The 14,385-nt window shown below is 35.4% G+C and overlaps 1 protein-coding gene across 1 annotated transcript in view; it reads left to right on the forward strand.

Moving 5' to 3' along the window:
• Positions 1–13,101, forward strand: part of LOC108907010 (testicular acid phosphatase homolog) — a 22,215-nt gene extending 9,114 nt beyond the window's left edge. Inside the window, exons 3-4 of the mRNA XM_018710477.1 lie at positions 8,238–9,138; positions 12,945–13,101. Of these exons, the coding sequence (XP_018565993.1) occupies positions 8,238–9,138; positions 12,945–12,997 (954 nt within the window). The 3' untranslated portion in view covers positions 12,998–13,101. The remainder of the gene's footprint in view (positions 1–8,237; positions 9,139–12,944) is intronic.
• Positions 13,102–14,385: the final 1,284 nt, after the last annotated feature.

The following is a 14,385-nucleotide window of genomic DNA, read 5'->3' on the forward strand; positions in this document are numbered from 1 at the left end:
AATCAGTCGATAGATCTTTTTAAAACCTACAACTTCCTCATTTAAAATTTTTCAATCGGTGCTATATTTTTTTAGTTATTTTGGAAAAACCGTTTTTTGCAACTTTGTGATTTTTTTTAACTATGTTCGCCATTTTGGATCGAGTTAAAAGAACAAGAAACAGGTAATCATTTCAGCAAGCATTTCTCTATAATGTTTGGACTAACAGTTGTTGTACTTTGCGACTGAGTTTTCGTGATACCTCAATTTTTCTTTGTATGAATTCTTCTAATCCTGCTGCTACATTGGAAGAACGCCATCCTACGTGCCTTTTCAGAGTGAGTAAACCAGAGCCGCTTTACACCAACATGGTTGCCGAATAACATCTTAATCCATGCACGGTATATTTTCCGGGATCTTCTAGTTTTAGATATTCTGCAACGATTTACGGAACACCACTGATGGTGTGGCATCATCCAACGTGTTGAACGTAACACCTGCCGTTTCGATATACAGCAAATAATATTCTGCTGTTCATAATTTTAGGTCGTAGACCTGCATATTTACGATAAAGTATACAGGGCTCAAATGTACATCCTTCATTGGTAATGGTGAATCTTCTTGATGTATGACTTTTTCCATCTCCTAAAAACGCGGCAAGAAAGCGCGTTATCTACCACATCGTCAACATTTAAACGTAATTAAATCATCTCTTCGATATGCACCAAAGATCCCAAACACTAAAATTGCTTTAGGTAGCAGATATTGTTCATCTGAAGCTTCACATAAAAATTTGGTTACTTGTTCTGTTAAAACTTTGGACTCTTTCGGTATACAGGATGTGGCGTGTATAATCTATAAAAATTAAACTACAGCTTCCTGATGATATTTGAAATAGAAAAGTCTTATACGAAAAAGTTCTATCTTCGCGTTTTTTAAAAATTATTTTGTAAGTTAATTTATTCAACGAAAATGAAGTTTACTAGGTCTATATAATATATAGGTCTAAATATTTCAAAGGAGATTTGTTTTAAATTAGTCCAAGTTAGATAAGGTGGAAAAAACGTCAAAAGTTATTACAGAAATGTATCTAAATATTCAAATATTTACGAATTAAAATATAGGTACATGTTAAATATCAGATAGCATATAGATTTCTTAAATTTAGTTTACTTTGCTGTATATTTCTATTTTAAAGCCATATATTCGGTATTTTTTTCAGCGCATGGAAAGTGTGGGAGATCGGGAAAACTTTTTCCGTGCGCAAGCCCCCTGGCCGAGAAATAGTCAAATTTATGGCGTTTTTAGGTACTGAAATCTTGAATAGTAAAACGTGTAGAACAAAAGTAAGCACAAAAATAAAATCCTTGATGTTCTGTTTATTCATTGTTACTATTTAAATTTACTCAAATAAAATAATAACTAAAAAAAGCGTTTGTAAAACATGCGTTTGCTGCTATCCTAACCCCACATTTTAAGAATTATTTTCACGTACTTATAAATAAAAGTAAACAATATTATATGTAGGACTAAGCAAGTAAATGTTATAATAATACATGTAGAGTTATATATAAAAAAGTTAGTATTTTCGTAGATTTCAGTACCTAAAACCTTGATGGTTTGATCGTTTTTTGCACCTGTTTATGCGTTTTACTGCGGCATCTTTGAAAATACTCAAATGGCATGACATAGCATTCCTATTATTTGATAAACTTTAGATTATTCAGTTATTAAATGTTTGAAATTATTTGTCTATGTGGAAAACACTATTTAAAGAATACGGCGCCCTTAATACAGGAGAAATTGAGGTGTTTTCAAAGAAGTATAATAAGAATCGCGTTTTCTTTCTGACGTCTTTTGAAAGCTTGCTAAAACCAATTTTGGCAGATGTAGATCATAAAGAAATGTGCTTATATGCACGTCTATTCGTATGATATGTATACGTACTGTATTTGACCTAATACTGTATAATATCCATTGCAGTCCTACAGGGTCGGGCTACGCAAGAAAATAGTGGGGCAAACTTGGAGTACTTCTTAGTTGAAACTAGTTCAGGAGTTTACGAGGTCGAAGACTTAATCAACTCAGAAATAACAGTTTTGGCGGCCGAAGCCGACATTATATACTATTATTTTAACCAAAACGACACCCTTGTGGGCACTGAAATTCTGAGCACAAACATCGCAGCTTTAGGAGATACTCAGTTCTCAACTGAATTGGACACTGTCTTTTTAATACACGGATTGAACGGAAATAAAACTGCAGAATCCAACACTGAACTTACAGAAGCTATTTTGGCCGTTCACAACGTCAATATCATCGTAGTAGACTGGAGTGCTTACGCGATTAACAATTATATCTCAGCCAAAAACTCCGTAGGCGCGGTAGGGGGGTACGTAACAAATTTTATCCAATCCGTGGTGGACACGTACGACCTAAACCTGTCCAAAGTCACTCTGATTGGCTTCTCGCTTGGCGCTCACGTGGCTGGCAATGCCGGAGCTGGTCTCGATGGACAAGTCGCTGTGATTATAGGGCTAGACCCCGCCGGACTTTTGTTCTCTGTATTCAACACCGACGAACGCTTAGACTCGGACGATGCCCAATTCGTTCAAGTCATCCATACCACTAAATTGATAGGCTACGTTCTACCCCTGGGTGATGCAGATTACTTCCCCAATGGAGGCCTAGCCCAGCCTGGATGTGGTATCGATGTTTTCTGTGGTCACGAGAGGGCGTACATTTATTACGCGGAGTCTGTTCTGTCTAGTACCAATAACTTCGTGGCTTTACAGTGTTCTACCTACGCGGGTTATGTTTTCGGTACTTGCGATGGAAATGACGGATCCGTCATGGGAGGCTACCCTGTTGACAAAACGTAAGGAAAAATATCTGTTTATTGATGGAAAAAAAAAAAGAATGAAAATAGAATTCTTGTGGTTGTCCGGAAAATTTTTTTCAGTCACGTTTAAGTGCAATGATATTTTTTGTTATAGGGCCAGTGGAAGCTATTATTTGAAAACAAACAGCGCCTCTCCCTACGCTCAGGGTTAACGTCATATGTCAAAGTTGATAAACAGCCTTTAAAACTGTTAGCCTTGATGTGAAGAATTTAGGCACCAAAATGCTCAAATCGAATGTTACACTTAAGAATAGAAATTAGTTATAATAAATAAATTATAAATGCAGTGTTATTGTAGTATAAAATAATACTGGGTGACCGCCGAAGTATCCGAGATACTTCGCATATGAATTCTATGACTACTTTAAGCAAAAATGATTCTATTCGCTTTTCCATAATTCCCAATGGTTCTTGAAGTATCGGGATTTGAAGTTGCCAGGTCGTATGGCTATTTGCTAAAAAGTAAATTACGTTGTTGCGACTAGAAGGCTTAGAAAAAAATGTAGTTTATTTCAATAAAAGCGAAAAGAGCGCAATTATTAAAGCTACCACCGCCTTGTGCAATGCATAACTCAATTCTCTTTGGGAGCTCCTGTGTTCAGTTGTAGTTCTCCATATCGTTTTTCTCCACATCAAACGCTGTATGAATCTTCTCAATGAGTTGGTCCCTGCCATTAGGCTTTCTCATTGAATAGGTAAGTGTCTTCCTAAGTTCCCACAGGGTTGAAGATCCGGAGATCGCGGTGGCAAAGCAATGGTACCACCACTTCGATTTGGATACTTTTCATTGAGGAAATTAGTAACGGCTCTTCCATAATGGGATGGAGTGAGGAATGTCCTGAAGTAGTAGAGGTAGACAGTTCTCCAAAAAAAGCCCCGTACATCTCGCTTCAAATTTCCGTCGAAAAAATATGGTCCGATTACTTCCCTGAAAATGGGTTTCTCGAATAGCATGAGGGTTTTCGATTGTCCCCATTTGTTGGTTGTGGAAATTGTTGATTCCATCTCATGTAAATGTAGCTGTGTCACAGAAAAGGAGTTTTCAAAGAGTATCAAGTTGATTGCTCCACCATTCATAAAGACGAACTCTTTGGGGAAGATCCGTGGAAAGTTCTTGTACCGGTTGATAATGATAAGGATGCAGTCCGCTTTCTCCCAAGTTTGTTCAATAAGTACAGAAATTNTCAAGGCTTTGCACCCTTAGATGATCGGTAGACTGTTTTCTTTGGTTCTCTTATAAACTAAAGTGTTTGAGAAAAAAAAATTCAGCCTTGTAGAAATAAGTCAAAAAAGTTAATTTTTCAACACCTTCCGTGAGTGGTAGACTCTTGATGGCCCCGCTTCCGACGCGGTAGACTATCATTATACTGTATTTTTTGGTATAATTGATCACTCAAAAAAGTTTCACACTTGTAGGTATAAGACATTTACATGTTTCAAAAATTGTTAATAATGTTTGCCCCCACATTGGCGCGGTAGACCGTCGTTCCCTTTACTTGCGATATCAAAACAACAAAATGAGAAAAAATCAGCTTTGTAGGAATAATTACATCAATAGTGTCGCTGTCTACCGGACTATAATATGGAATGAGGAATGTCCTGAAGTAGTAGAGGTAGACAGTTCTCCAAAAAAGCCCCGTACATCTCGCTTCAAATTTCCGTCGAAAAAATATGGTTCGATAACTTCATTATTAATCATTCCAGTCCAAACGTTTACGGAGAATCTTCCCTGAAAATGGGTTTCTCGAATATCATGAGGGTTTTCGATTGTCCCCACTTGTTGGTTGTGGAAATTGTTGATTCTATCTCATGTAAATGTAGCTTTGTCACAGAAAAGGAGTTTTCAAAGAGTATCAAGTTGATTGCTCCACCATTCATAAAGACGAACTCTTTGGGGAAGATCCGTGGAAAGTTCTTGTACCGGTTGATAATGATAAGGATGCAGTCCGCTTTCTCCCAAGTTTGTTCAATAAGTACAGAAATTCTTCTCGTACTAGTACTAGGATCATCTTCAACAAGCTCAAGCACTTCTGTAGCATTGTTTCTTCACATAACTTCTCTTTCACAAGTCGGTTTAGGGAACGCACCTGATAATCGAAGAGTTGTGAAGGTTCTATTGTATGTTTGCTTGTCTTGAAGACGGCGATTTGGACATCGTCGTTGATACTCCCTAACTGAAGCGGTGATACTACCATTGCCATATCCATACACGAAAGTCATGTTCGCGTATTCTTCATTTGAATAAATCGAAGGCATGAAATGACGCAAAAAGAAAAAAAGAACCAACTGTTAATGATGTCAATTAACAAACTGACAATCAACAATGTTTTTCAAATCCCATCTAAGGTGCTAATTATGTAATTAATAATATAATATTGCAACAATGTAATTTACTCTTTAGCAACTACCCTTATGGTCTGGCAACTTCAGCGGCCATCCTATATTTATCTAAATTTGTGTTGTGATATTTTTTTACATAATTTCTGGTGGAGAAAAAATGGATTTTATTTTATGTGCAATAAAAGGTTTTATTTATTTTTTTAAAATCATATGACGGTGGTTCTATGCCATTGATTAGTACCTTATGTTGACTTAAAGCTTTATGTAAACATGGAAGTTAATACCTGAGTATCCTTAATTAAATAAAATACATTTATCAGACACACCTAAGATAAATTCAACTGTAGACTGGGTATGTATGGTTTAGCTATCTTTGAATATACTTTGTGTACTAACAATTTTCCAGTGTTTCAGTACTAAATATAAAAAAACATGTTTTGCATTTTGTCGTCTTTTGAAATGTTGATTATTTTGTTAAATAAATATTTGCTTTTTTCGTTATACATATTTTATTATTAACTTTTAATTCAAAGATGTTACGCTTTAAATTAACTTTAAAAAATGTCCTAAAATTCTAAAATATATTGATTTATTTAAAGTTTTGTGTTTTATATACAGGGTGTTCCATCTAAGAGGGATTCTTCTGTAACTCTATAACTGTAAGATTTATAAAAAAATGGTTTTAATAAAAGTTGCCTGGAATCATGTGGGCCATGTAAAGAAAATATTTTTAGCTTTACAGGGTGTTCCATTCTGCGTGGGCGATACATAACTTTGTTATTTTAAAAGGAAGACTTTGTATATTAATGCGTTTTTGAATTTCTGGGTTAATATTAGGTAGAGTTCATTAAACGTACATGGTGTTTAAAACTTACCGTATTCGAGATAATCAGTTGTTTTTGAAAAAAAAAATCACAATTTCAGCTCTCTAAATGAGGCTAGTTAGCGTCTGAACGGTAAGATTTAGAAACTTGCAGTTTTCACAGTTCGTTTTCGCATAAATTCCTATATCTTGTTATCTGTGAGCAAAACGTGTACGTTATTCAGACTCGGAAATACTGAGACCTAGGTACATTTAATAATAATCTTTATGAGTTGAAAAACTCTTTTTTTTCAAATGGAATGACCTATATTAATTGTCATGGGTGAATCCAAAATTGAATGCCTTTTCGACTGAGGTTGTCCTTACTTACCTCTAACAGTTTTCCAGAAAAATCAGGTTTGTTTTAAAGTCCGAAAAAGTAGCTATGTAACAGCGTCAAGAAGGCCTTGCAATTGTATTAGAACAACGTCTATACATTGGATTTTACAAAAGCACAGTACAGCATATTCTTATCGCATCCAATTACACCAAGAGTTACTAAAAGTAGACTTTCAATGTTGACTGGAGTTTTGTCAGTGGGCACTTGAGATGTTAAATCAAGATAATGATTTTTTTCTCCGATGAGGCTACTTTTCATAAAAATGCTTTCGTTAATAGTCATAATTGCCATTATTATGACGCAGTAACTTCTCACTAATTCCGGACAACTCGTAGCCAACGATGGTCTTTAAACGTGTGGGGAGCAAGGAGCAATTTTGGGAACCCATCTCATAGGACCATTCTTTTTTGACCAGCATCTAACTGGAGCAGTTTATTTAAACTTTTTAATAAACACTCCAGAAGATTTGTGACATTCCTTTAGCTACATTTCGAAGCATGCAACATGATGGTGCTCCACCTCACAATACCGCTGCGGTTCGTCAGTTTTTACACGAAACTTTTCCCTAGCAGATGGATTGGGCGCGGGGGACCAGTGAGTTGTCTTTCAAGGTGTCCAGATATGACAAGTGCGACTTCTTTTTATGGGGATTTATAAAAAGCAAAGTTTACGACCGCGGAAGATATGTGGCAGCGCATTACAGCAGCATTTCAAGAAATTACGCCAAACATGCTGATTAATGTTGAATGAATTATTGATGTAAATCAGCGGTCTAAATATTCTTCTCTTTGTTGTGTTCTAAGTTTCAGTTTGTTTCATTTTGCGTTTTGTTTTAGTTGTTGTTAGTGGTTTACCTTTGTTTGTCAAACCACTTTTTAAGGATGCCAGTAAATATTGACACTGTCAGTCCCAGGCCTGATAAAATGTGAGAGAAAAGTGGTTTTGCAAGGCCTTCTTGACGCTGTTACATAGCTACTTTTTCGGATTTTAAAAAAGAACCTGATTTTACTGGAAAACTGTTAAAGATAAGTATGGATAACCTTATATCAGTCGAAAAGGCATTCAATTTTGCATTCACCCATGACAATTAATATGGGTTATTCCACTTGAAAAACAAGGTTTTTCAACTCGTAAGATTATTAAATGTAGGTAGCAGTATTTCCGAGTCTGAATAACGTACACGTTTTGCTCACAGATGACAAGATAGAGTAATTTATGTCAAAACGAACTGTAAAAACTGCAAATTTCTAACTCTTACAGTTTAGACGCAATCTAGGCTCATTTAGAGAGCTGAAATTGTGATTTTTTTCAAAGACTGATTATTTTGAAAACGGTAAGTTTAAACACCATGTACATTTAATAAACTCTACCTAATATTGACCAAGGAATTCAAAAATGCGATAATATATAGGGTGTTCCATTTAAAATAAAAGTTATGTAGCGCTTACGCGGAATGGAACACCCTGTAAAGCTACTACATGATTTCAGAAAACTTTTATTAACACTATTTTTCTATAAATTTTACAGTTGCAGAGTTACAGAAGAATCCCTTTTAAATTGATCACCCTGTATAATTTTAAAAGGACGCCACTAGAAAAAGCGAATCCACTCATCGTAGCTATATTCCGTGTTGATCCTTTTCCAAAATGATGTAACTGTTAAAGATGAGATTGAAAATAATTTCTTTGTAGGTTTAAATATTTGGAAACAGTACTATTTTTAATTTAATACCTTCAAGATAAAAGTACGAATTAATTCCATGGTAACTAGTTTTAATTTTTAATAACAAACTTTGATCTATAAATATCTTTTAGGCGGGCAAAAAAAGGATGTACGAACTAGGCAAATGGTTGCGAAAGCGCTACGGTTCCTTCCTACAAGAAGAATATTCCCCAAAAGACATATATGTCCGATCCACAGATCGGGACCGCTGTCTGATGTCAGCGTATGCCGTACTGGCAGGTCTTTTTCCACCCAAAGGTTCTTTGTTATGGAACAAGGACCTACAATGGCAACCCATACCAGTACACACGGTACCCATTGACAAAGACGAGGTGCTCTCGATGAGAAAAAAGTGCCAGAAATATATCAACCTGTTCGAGAAAACCATGATTTCCGACTACGTGAAAAAAATCACGTCTAAATTCTACGACTTCTTCAACTGCGTCGCGAGGTACACCGGTTGGGGTGATGTGGACATAAGCCACGTAGCAAAACTCCAGACCAATTTGGACGTTTATTCCAGCTATAACAGGTCTTTCATACCACCTTGGTCTAAGTTTTTGGACAATAAAGTACTAGAGTATCTAGCTGCGATAAATCACCAAAGGTCCACCTTGACACCGGCCTTGAAAAGGCTCCTCACGGGACCTTTTTGGTCCAATCTCCTCGCCCATTTCGACAACGTAGTCAATAACGTCGATGGCACTCCCAAATTCTTGATGTTGTCAGCCCACGATACGACGATAGTCTCCATTTTGAACTGCGTGGACGCCTATGATTTTTCCCCGCCTAATTTCGGGGCTACGTTGATTTGGGAAATGAGAAAAAATTGCGATGGCGTCTACTACATTAATTTGTTCTACAAGAAGTCCGAAACGCAAGTTGAAAGGATGAGATTAGGAGAGCATGGATTGAACTGCGAGTATAAGGATTTTAAAAATTTGTTACAACCTTTAGTGGTTGACGGCTATGACTGGGAAGAAGAATGCGAAGGTAAGTTTTACTTGTACTTACCCTTACGTATACATGAAAAAGAGAGTAGAAATGAGTGTAAAAGATTAGGGGGTGATAGAACAATAAAAAAAATAAGATGATTTTTCTCATGGACCATGGACTTGTGGTTTTTGTTTACAAATTTTTGACACTTTTTAATATATCACTTTGAAATTTGATACAAATTATTGAGGGTGTTAAATATGTCTTCTGTTAGTTTTAGACCATCTGCTAGAGGTCGCTAGTTATTATTTCTACATTTTATGACGTAACTTTTTGAGGTTAGGTTTTTTACAGGATATCACATATTGAATCTCCCCTTTCCCCCTCAAGGAATGATAAAAATTCTCAGGTTTTCCCTTCACGTATTTGTAAATAAAATATTAAAACTACTCGGTCTAATATTCAAATTGGAAGGGCCTTTATAACGGTTTATACAATGAGTTTCTACAAAATAATAATAATAATAATAATAATAGTAATGGTAATGGTAATGGTAATGATAATGATAATGATAATGATAATGATAATAATAATAATAATAATAATAATATTCAAAAGAAAATATGGTGTAAGTATACACCTAAACAAATGAAAAAAAAACATACATATTTTTTCTGAGAACAAAAGAGTTTATAAAAAGTACCTGGAATTTGAAATTAATGAAAACTTATTTTATAAAATAATTTATTTAAAAAATAGATATATTTACTTCACTCTATATTGTACTTCAAGTTTTTTTTTTAAATATATTTGGGTTTGTACAACAAATATTCCACTGAAAATTTGAAAAAGAATGTTCATGCATTTTTATCAATTTAGTTTTTTAATTAAGGAAAAAATAAATTCGACACCTTAATTTTTGCCTGAAGAGACAAAAATAGCAGTTTTGGCTTGATAAAGAAAAAATTGCGCTTTCGTATTAACTAAAAACATTGCTAACTACCTATATAGTACATTAAAAAACATTTTTGGCAAATAAATATGACGACAAAACTGTATAACTCGTTTGTGTCAACATTTTTTATATGTTCACTAATATGTTTTCTACTACAAAATATGTGCAACTGTCATCTTTAAGTTTTGGATCGAATTTTAAACATTTATATTTCATCCTAGAGAATACATATCCGATCTTATCCGATTTTCTACAAACCAGAACGCCATTTTCCCACTATATGGGAATCACTGATTGGAGGAGACAGTGGCTAGCCAGCAGATGGTCAAAAAATAATGACAGTTGTCAATGGACAGTGGATTTAACATCTTTGAAAGCTTATCGGAACTGAATTTCAATATAATACAGGGTGTCTCACCACGAACTCCATCGATGGATATCTGGGAAACCACTTTTCTGAAATTGTAGTGGTGTGATAGGGGCCGTGGGGCCTACCAAGCTGAAATATTTTCAAGATCATCGTATTTCCGGCTATACCGAAAGTCGCTACCAACTTTCTTATTTTAAATGAAACTCCCTGTTTATTATTGCATTTTTAAGTTGAAAGCATGTAGCACACTCCATACTTAGGATTGACCATTTCTATTCCGAGATATTTTGATTTTTAGGCAAAAACTGGCAGATGCAGACTGTCAAAATTTAGTTTTCCCAGAAACACAGATTTACTTTTTTGTGCGAATTGGACATTTTATAGAGAAAGACGTAATTTCTCGGATTTGAGATGAAAATTTTCCAGTTTTTATACAAGGTGGCCAAAAATAATCAAATATGAAGTTCAGAAAATGTGGGAAAACTCGAAATTTTTAAATGGCAACTGCCCGTTTTTTTAACGTATTTAACCCACATAGATTTATAATGTGAAATTATCAAGACAATTGGCACGGCCAACCCAAAATGTGCGAAAAAAACGGGATACACTATTTCAGGAAAAGGGAAATGTTTATTCATAAATAAAACGATAACGACTGGGTTTAGGTATAGGGAAACTTTACCAAAGTTACATTCAATTTTAGTGCAGAATGCGAATACGTTAAAAAAATTGGGGGTTTCCATTTAAAAATTTTGAGTTTTCCATATTTTCTCTACGTCATATGCGATCATTTGATCACCTTGTATAAAAACTGGAAAATTTTCACCTCAAATCCGAGAAATTACGTCTTTCTCTACAAAATGTCCAATTCGCACAAAAAAATAAACCTGTATTTCCGGGAAAACTAAATTTTGCTCACTGTCCGCATCTGTCAATTTTTGCCTAAAAATGAAAATATCTCGGAAACGATCAATCCTAAGTTTGAACCGTGCTGTATGTTTTCGGTAGTACGATGACCTTGAACCCACGGCCACACCATCACAATTTCAAAAAAATTCTTAGACAGTTTCCCAGATATCCATTGGTGGAGTTCGTGGTGAGACACCCTGTATATTCTTTTTTGGAAGATATAAGTTGCTAAAGTTTAAGTTTAAAAATCGTCATTGACCATTTTCATCTCAAAAATACAAGACGTTAGAAACAAAATTGTGTTTGATGTTCTATCATCTTATTTTTTTTATACATTAGTCTTTCAGACTACCCTGTTACAGGGAGTAACAAAATAATACAAGAGCACCTAACATGTTTTCCTATAACAATTCCTAAGGGCTTTTCAAAGAAGGATCAGAAACACAATTTTTGATCGGTCAAACTTTGTTACAACATCGCTGTTACATCTTCTATGTATACTTATTTATAATTTATTGTAAAGCAACATAGGAATCCAGTTATGACTCATTTTTAATATTTATCTGCTAGGTGCTAAAACAATTCCATTCATTCATCTACATAGATAAAAAAATAGGACTGTTACCTTGATGCTATTTCGAAGTAATCGTAATCAAACCGGATCTGATTTGCTATACAGGGTGCCCCAGGAGGAAATGTACAAACAAAAGAACCCCGCACAAAATCAAAGGAAAATGGATCCCAGTCCATTTTGCTGAAATTGCAGTATGTTATAGTTTTTTTACTTTCTGATCAAAAGATGTCATGGGCCCAAAGTGATCCTATGAATAGTTTTAGAGATAAAGAGGGGGGAAGTATGTGATTTTTGCTGTAGGCCTGAGTATGCTTCACAAGGTTTCAAGTTGATGGATTCAAAAACTGAGGCATGTAATGAATTTTGACCAGTAGGTACAATGCTTTTAGAGCCCGAATTAAGTTTCAGCGACCTCAAAAGCATACATACTTACAGGTTAACATTTGTGAAAGGCATTTTCTTTACTTTGACCTTGATAATACAAGTATTTTCTTCAGTTTGACCTTGAAACGGCCTTTACCTGACCTCCAGGTGACCTTAGAGAGCTAAGCTATCCCCGAATTCAGGTTCAGTGATCCCAAAAGCATTGTACCTACTGACCAAAATTCATTATATGCCTCAGTTTTTGAATCCATCAACTTGAAACTTCCTGAAGCTTACTCAGGCATACAGACAGAATCACATACTTCCCCCTTCTTTATCTCTGAAACTATTCATAGGATCACTTTGAGCCCATGACAACTTTTGATCAGAAAGTCAAAAACTATAACATACTGCAATTTCAGCAAAATCTACCGGGCCCATTTTCCTTTGTTTTTGTGCGGGGTTCTTTGGAAATGTGTCGTTTCTGAAATATAAGGTTAAAAAAAAACACTGTTTTGAAACTCTAAAGGGTGAAAAGTAGATGGGCAAAAATTTTGAGAGCTATATCTTGCACCTTCATATAACTTACGAATGTCTGTCTAATGTTTGTACTCTTCTTCCTCTTCCCTGTGTAATCAAAACCTTAGCTATTTAACAAAAATTAGTTACTTATTTCATTATTTCTGTTTCAGATGTGACTCATATTAGTAGACCGAGGCCAGAGAAGAAACCTTTCTTTGTATAAATTGAAGTGTTTGTTATTTATTTTTACCGAGAGTACAAAATAGCATATCCAAAAATATGTTATAACTAATCAAAAGAAATAAAAGTCTGAAACATTTATAATTATTTTTGTGTATGTTTTATTTCCCTTGACATGAGGTATCTTATTCAAATATTCTATAATTATTTTATTTTTCTTTAATCAACTAATGTAAAATAAATGTAATAAATCTGTTCTAAAGTATTTTTAATTAATGTTGCTAAAAATACTCGGCGTTATTGACATAATCTCTGATAAAAGATTAATGTTTTTTTTTATCTGTTTACTTGGAAACAGCTGAAAAATTACGGAAACAAATAAGAAATTTAAATTAATCCTATGATAAATATTTAAGAAAATATAGGCGCTAATCGGCAAATATAATAAAATGACGAGAATCCCACAAATAGTACAAATCGGCGAATTCCCGCCAAACTAATAACGTTTACAGTTCTTTGTAATGGCATACATTAAATTGTTAACTTTTCCATTAGATGGCGCCAGATATTGTTATTTGAAAACAACGGAAATTTGTGTAACTAGATAAGAGCATCACCTAAGAATACATTGTCAAGTGTATGTGTTTAGTGTTAAATATTTGTACCTAAAAATTAGTGGTTTAAAATTGAGTCAAATTAGAGATAACATAACGTCCATTAAATCCACTAAATTATCAGAAATTCCTCGGATACAATCGTCATATGATACGTTGACTATAATATCTCAATGAGATATTGCAATTACAATCTCAAACGAAGGACGTCCCTAACTAATCTCAGATATAAACTGCAGCCTTGGTTCTAGACAATTCCTCCTAGATGACAGGGATCACGATATGTGGAACTCTGTGTGTGGAACCCTTGTTTATATATAAATAGTTAGACAACCAGTCAAACTTAAATAGGGAACAAGGGAACCACCAGATGGCGACTCACTCATAACATCCCTGTCAGATAAATAAATATACTCATATGCATAGACCACCTGGACTGGCTTATAGAGCGCGCGCGCCATTATTCCATGGCAAGAAATTGGCCTCAATGATTTGGGATCGAGGAGGATTATCCCTCTTTATCCTGCCTCATTTCGTGTAGGCCTGGACAGCCTTCGTAGGTGGGCCCCATCCGTCGTCTACCCCGACCGCAAATGCGGCCGGTGTAGGCGCTTTGTGGGACCTCCTTTTGTCCTGGCTGGGCCCCGCCGGCTAGGGCCCTTTCTTCTGGCGCTCTTCTTGCTTCGCCGGCTCGTCTGTGTAAACCCCGGGGGTAGTGTCATGTTTATGTGTGGTATGGTTGGGTAGGGTAGTGCGGCTATGCAGCCTGGGATGCGCTTTGCTAAGGTGGCCCTTAGGCTAGCGCGGGAGGGGAGGG

Source organism: Anoplophora glabripennis, unplaced genomic scaffold (genome assembly GCF_000390285.2).
Source record: "Anoplophora glabripennis isolate ALB-LARVAE unplaced genomic scaffold, Agla_2.0 scaffold317, whole genome shotgun sequence".
In the NCBI taxonomy this organism is placed as follows: domain Eukaryota; kingdom Metazoa; phylum Arthropoda; class Insecta; order Coleoptera; family Cerambycidae; genus Anoplophora; species Anoplophora glabripennis.